The sequence below is a fragment of the Coptis chinensis genome, chromosome 4, assembly GCF_015680905.1.
Source record: "Coptis chinensis isolate HL-2020 chromosome 4, ASM1568090v1, whole genome shotgun sequence".
NCBI lineage: Eukaryota > Viridiplantae > Streptophyta > Magnoliopsida > Ranunculales > Ranunculaceae > Coptis > Coptis chinensis.
Window position 1 is genome coordinate 106765019 of NC_141459.1, and position 6375 is coordinate 106771393.

Genomic DNA, 6375 nt, shown 5'->3' on the forward strand with positions numbered 1-6375 from the left:
TATATTGCGATCCAATTAATCCACCACCATGAACCTAGTGAAGACGATTATTGGTCCAATATCCCGAGGGCGTTAACTCCCCAACGGGCTCTGTTATGCTACTGTTGAACCCATACAGATTGGTTTGCGGAGCCTTCAACTGGTTTCTGTCGATGTTCATCTCCTCCATGGCCCCTTTGAACAACAAATCCACTGAACTGCGCGATCTATCAACACCGCCGAACCAGGTAATTTCCCATCGCTATGGTAATTACCAAGGCATCCTCATGCGGCGAAATTACCGACTCTAAATCCTTCGGGGTGAACATTATGCTTCCGTATATCATCGCGGCACCACTTACTAACCGCGGTATGCTCACCACCTCACACACCTGTCGTAGACTTGCTGCCCTTCTCATCTTATCCCTGTGTGTATTCCTACCCAGCGTCTCTCCACTGAAAATGACATTGATGGTACCCAAGATTCTAGCCTGGGCTGGCACTCTCTCAGCCTGGTGAACTTCTGCAACAAACTCTCTGAGCATTCCCTTTTCTATCATCCTTTCTACCAACCATTTCAAGGCGTAACACTCATTCGTAGCATGGTTTCTGACTTGATGATACTCGCAAAATGGTTTCCCTTCTATCTCCCTCGGGATACTTCGCGGCCCCTCATAATACTGGTTCCCCTTGATTAGAGGCAAGATTTCCTCTAAAGGTCTGCTAAGAGGCGTCTGTTCTAGTTCGCGGTACGGCTTCCTTTCTCGTATGTCCCTCCTACCCCGGTCTCCTGTCCTCTCCGGACCTCGGCTCTCTCCTTTGTAAGATCCCCTCTCCTTGTCCTCTATCTTTCTTTTACCCTTTCGATCTTCTCTCTCAATCTCTTGCACTGCCTTTCCCGATTTCTTTTGTTCCTTTGCCGTTCTCTGCATTATATCCTCATACCGTATGTATTTTTCTACTTTCGGGTATAGTGCGTGCAAAGTAGTAATTTCGATTTTAGAAACCGACTCATGGACCCTCGTTCCTGATCTCAATCCGTGCTGGAAAGCTATGACTGCCGTATGCTCCTCCAAATTTTCCACTCTTAGCGTCTCTTCCTTGAACCTACATAGAAACTCCCTTAATGATTCTGCGGACCTTTGTTTAATATTGAATAAAGCCGCGATGTCGACCACCCTTCTCTTCTGGTGAATGAAGTGGTCGATAAATGCGCGCTCCAACTCTTCAAAACTTTGATGCTCCATGAAATAACCGGTAATACCAATCGAAGCCTCCCCTTAAAAGTCTGGGCGGGAACATCATCTGTGGAGCCCATCATACTTACTCTCTTGCCATAACGGCATTTCTTTGCCGAAAATGGTGCAAATGATCGGTTAGGTCTCCTTTCCCATCGCATATTCAAATCACGGGCTGGGAGAACCTCTTAGGTACCAATTCCATATTGAATCTGCTTGGCGGATTTTTCTTTGAGGCTCGCTACCTCTTTCGAGCCGCTCTCGGTTCACTTTTTCGCCACACGATTCACTTCCCTATCTTTCGATCATGGCCTCGAACTACCTCAAGGTGATACCATGGCCGTTGGTTCGACGTCGGTGGCGGGTACTCCACGTTCTCCCCTCTACTTCACTGCCCCTAGGATCCCCTGACTCTGTTTCCCTCGGGTAGTCTCCTGTCCTTCCTCAACTCGTCATTTTCATTTCTCAGCCTAACTACCTCTTCCTGCTTGAAGTCCGGTAGTGCGCGTCCGCCACATCCGATAATTCTTCCACTCCTACCCCTTCCAACCCAAAGACTCTCAACTTCCTCAACGTCTTCTCTCACTGCTCCTTTCTTAGGTCTTCCTACACCTCTTTTTGCTATAGTGGCCATTTTCTCCTACAAGTTCCCCACAGACGGCGCCAAAATGTATGGTCAAATTTTACAACAATTGAGATCACTGTATCTCTCTCTTACTCTCTCTCTATTTTTTCTGTCCTCCTTTTTTTCTCCCTTCTCCTCTCCTGATTTTCTCTATATATATCCCATAACCGCTCCCTTTCTCCAACCGCTCCATCTTCTTTAACCGCTCTCCATGATCTTTTCCGTGTCCCACGTCTGCCCCCATTGTCCAACCGTCTCTCTAAGTATCATGTCTGGCTACTGTGCTCCACCTACCTTTCCCTTAATCCACATCCATTTAGGCCCCCGATACTTCACTGAATCTTATGCCTCACCAGGTTCCGCGATATATCACTGTTCCGCGGCTTGATCCGTCGCTCCCACTCCTTCTCTGCCGTCATAGGGTAGCTCGGCAATTGTATTGCAGCGGACCGATCCGTTACACTAGGTTTCTTCCTCGCTATTCGCATCGACCCACTTGCCACCTATAACCCCGTGCGGTCATGAATCATACTATATACACCACTTGAGATATCGACGAGAAGTCTTTTTACTGCAATCATATGATTTGTAGTGGGAGCATGCATGTATTGACAAATTTGATTCTGAGAAAAGGAGATTTCAGTCTATTCCATGTAAGATATTGTAAAACAATCGATCAGTATTCGTAAGGATCGAAAAGAGGAGAACCAACGTAAGGATCTAACTTGACCGAAGTAGAACATGGAGTTGAGCAAGGTTTTGCATCAGCCATCTTTGCTCTCTGTAGAAGATCATAAGTGTACTACTTAGTCTGAGAAAGAAATAGACCAGTAGAATTTCTCTTAACCTCCATGCCTAGGAAAAAATTAAGAGAACCAAGATCCTTCATGGCAAAACTTGTGCTAAGTTGTTGAATGAGAGAGTTGCAATATAAAGTGGAATTGCTTGTGACCAGAATATCATCAACATAGACTAGAATGTATGTAGTAATGTTATCCTTTATTCTTATAAACAAGGAAGGATCAGCTTTGGACAAAACAAAACCAAGAGAAAGAAGAGCATGCACTAGAGCTTCATACCAAGCTCTAGGAGCTTGTTTCAGACCATACAATGATTTTTGAAGCTTGCAAACATAATTTGGCTTTTCTGCATCAACAAAACCTTTGGGTTGCACCATATATACCTCTTCTTTAAGATGCCCATGTAAGAATGCATTGGAGACATCTAACTGTTTGATATTCCAATCATTTTGAACAGTATAGACAATATCATTCTTATGGTAGATGGTTTCATACAGACTGAAAGTTTCATGTAGTTAACACCAAGTTGTTGGTGAACCCTTTTGCAACAAGCCTAGCTTTAAACTTGTCTAAGCTACCATATCGCTTTCTGCTTTAGTCTAAAACCCACTTGTTGTCAACAAGATTTTGCATAGGATCCGGAGGTACGGAATCGTGTTTTGATCTGTAATAAAGCATTATATTCATCGACCATAGCTGACCTCCGCTTAGGATCTTTAACCTGCTTGATTGAATGTTGTCGAGTAGGGTGGTAAGTTTTGTAGTGTTGAGGAAAGAGCAATAGGCAATGGATGTTTTGTGGCCATGTGAGCTTTTGGTTTCGAAATGCCATTCTTTAACCTAGTTTGCATTTTGTGAGCATTTGTAGAGAGAGAAATGTCTTGATCAGAAGTAGAAGAAGATGATTGGTGAATTTCAGGAATGAGAGTGGATAAAGATGGAGGAGATGAATTATGAGTAGAATGAGTAGATGAATTAGTGAACAATAAAGAAGAATGAATATGTTTTGTTTTGAGAAAAGGATGAAATGAAAGATGATTGTCAGAGTCTGGAGTAGAAGAACTAGCAAAGATTTTTGATTTATAAGGAAATTCTGATTCATTAAAGATAACATGTCTAGAAACAAACACTCTTCCAGAAATTGGCTCAAGGCACCTATACCCTTTATGATCTAAACTGTAACCAATGAAGACACAATGTTTACTTCTCATGTCTAATTTATTATGAGAATAGGGTCTAAGCCAAGGAAAGCAGCTGCACCCATAGGTTTTCAAAAAAGTATAGTCAGGAGTTTGCTTGAAAAGTTTTTCCCAAGGACTTAAGTTAAGAAGAGTTTTGGATGGTAGTTTATTGATAAGAAAAGCTGAAGTTTGAACAATTTCCAACCAATAAGAAGTAGGAAGATGGGATTGAGCTAGAAGAGTTCTTGTCATCTCTAAAAGGTGTCTGTGTTTTCTTTCAACCACACCATTCTGTTCTGGTGTGTGAGCACAACTGAATTGATGTTTAATACCAGATTGCGTTAAGAGGTTTTGAAAAACAGAACTGGAAAACTCACCACCACAATCAGACCTTACACATTTAACATGATAATTAAGTTGATGTTCAATAAGAGTTTTGAACTTGACAAAGCAAGAGAAGAAATCAGATTTCATAACTAATGGAAAAACCCAACAATATCTTGTATAGTCATCCACAATGGTTACAAAGTACCTAAGACCACTTATTGAACATATTGGTGAAGGCCCCCAAAGATCAATATGCAACAGTTGCAATGGATCATATGTGGTAGTATTAGAAACAGAAAAAGGTAATTTGTGACTTTTGCCCAATTGGCAATCATTACAAAAAGAAGTAGACTTGCTAGAATTTTGAACAAGAAGATTGTACTTGATGAGGACTTGATGAAGTGTTTGTGAAGAAGGATGGCCCAATCTTTGATGCCAAGTAGAGAAGGAAGCTTTATTACTGAAGAAAGCTGAAGGTGATGAATGAGTGACAATGTTGAAGGTGAAAGGATACAGTCCATTGTTAGACTTGCCTTGAGAAAAGGATCCTCTGTGGTAGTATTGTCCTTAACAATAAAGCCCGGTGGAATGAAAGGTGAGTGAAGCAGTTATTGTCGATGACAAATTTGTGTACGAATAGCAGATTATGGGTCATATGAGGAACATGTAAAATGTTGTGCATATTAAAGCATCTGCGAAGAATCGATGAGCACAATGTAGAAGAACCTTGTGTTTAGAATGTTCAAACCTTGACCATTGCCTACTCGAACTTTCTCCTTTTCCTTATAGGAAGAATAAGATCCAATATTTGCTAAATCACGGAGTGATATGATGTGAAGCTCCCGTGGTTGCGCATACCAAGATGGAGAAGAATTCTGGCGAGGAGCATGTGTAGCATAATAATAGGCGATAATTGACTTGAGGAGAGAACTCTCAACTAGATTGAAAATATGAGCTATTGTTCTCAAACTCTTCGAGCCATAGTTCAAAATCTGATCCATCACAAGAGTTCCGAAGCAGCAAAAAGAATTGACATCTTCATAAGCATTATAATCATTGAAATCGATAAAAGAAATGTCTTGATGGGTACGTGATGAAGATGCATTGTCACCGATGCTTGCTAGCATTGCCAATTTGGTCGAGGAATCTTGCCAGCATAAGCATGACTCATTCTATGATGACAATCTATTGCAAGATGTCCTGCTTTGCCACAAACTTGACATACTGGTCGATTTCCTTGATGAGCAGAAGAAGCTCCACCTTGAGTGTTATAATTTCCTTGATGTGAAGAAGAAGCTCCACCTTGAAAACTTGGATTATACTGCTGAAAACCTCCTCTTGTAGGAACAAATTTGCCCTGCTGACCACTATTGTAGTAACTATTGTTACCTCCTCTGAAATTATTTCCACTATGATATAATTGTTTTGATATCCAGAACCAAAACCTCTGTAATTACCTCTGTTAGGTTGATAACCACCTCGAAATGAACCTTTATTGTACTGAAAATTTCCATTGTTAAACCCCCTTGTTGTGTAAAAGGCACGTGAGTTGTCATGAGGCAAGACATTGTTCATATCTTCAAGTGACAACTCCTCACTCAGTAAAAAACCATGGAGCTCATCAGGAGTTACAGATTGTTGCCTTGTTCTTATAGAAGTAACAAAGGGTTTGTAATCATTTGTCAATCCTCTCAATGTATGAAATACTATATCTTCATCCTTAACAGTATTTCCAGCAGCAGCTAAAGAATCCGTGACTTGCTTAATATTGTGAAGATACTGAGCTATAGAGAGATTCCCTTTCTTCATATCTTGAAGCTTTCCCTTTAATTGCATAACATGAGCAGTAGTAATAGTTGCAAATTGTTTTTCCAGAGTCATCCATAATTCATGAGATGAATTCATTCCAATAACATATGGTAACACTTCTAGAGACATTGTGGCATTTAGCCATATGAGTAACGTTTGGTCTCTCCGCATCCATTCAATATAACCAGGATTAATCTGATTTGTGAAATTTCCTCTAACATCTCTTAAAAACTGATCAGGACAGGTTTCTCGTCCAGTAACAATGTTTAGCATATTAGAATTACGCAAAATAGGCATAAAGACATTCTTCCACATGATATAATTCTCTTTATCTAACTTTAAAGGAACAAGATTTCCAATATTCTAAAAAGAAAGATTCTGAAACAAACTTACTAATGAAAGTGGTTCTGCCATTG

General features: G+C 40.8%; 1 protein-coding gene across 1 annotated transcript; it reads right to left on the reverse strand.

Annotated features, from left to right (window-relative positions):
* Window positions 1-209: 209 nt before the first annotated feature.
* Window positions 210-1226, reverse strand: LOC147506731 (uncharacterized). Its single transcript, XM_086605830.1, has one exon. It carries the CDS (start codon window positions 1224-1226, stop codon window positions 210-212), a length of 1017 nt encoding a protein of 338 aa, XP_086461956.1.
* Between the last annotated feature and the right edge of the window lie 5149 nt (window positions 1227-6375).

What these genes read in the sequence shown, in the direction of transcription:
- LOC147506731 (XM_086605830.1), bottom strand. Translation starts at nt 1,226, where the DNA reads ATGGAGCATCAAAGTTTTGAAGAGTTGGAGCGCGCATTTATCGACCAC.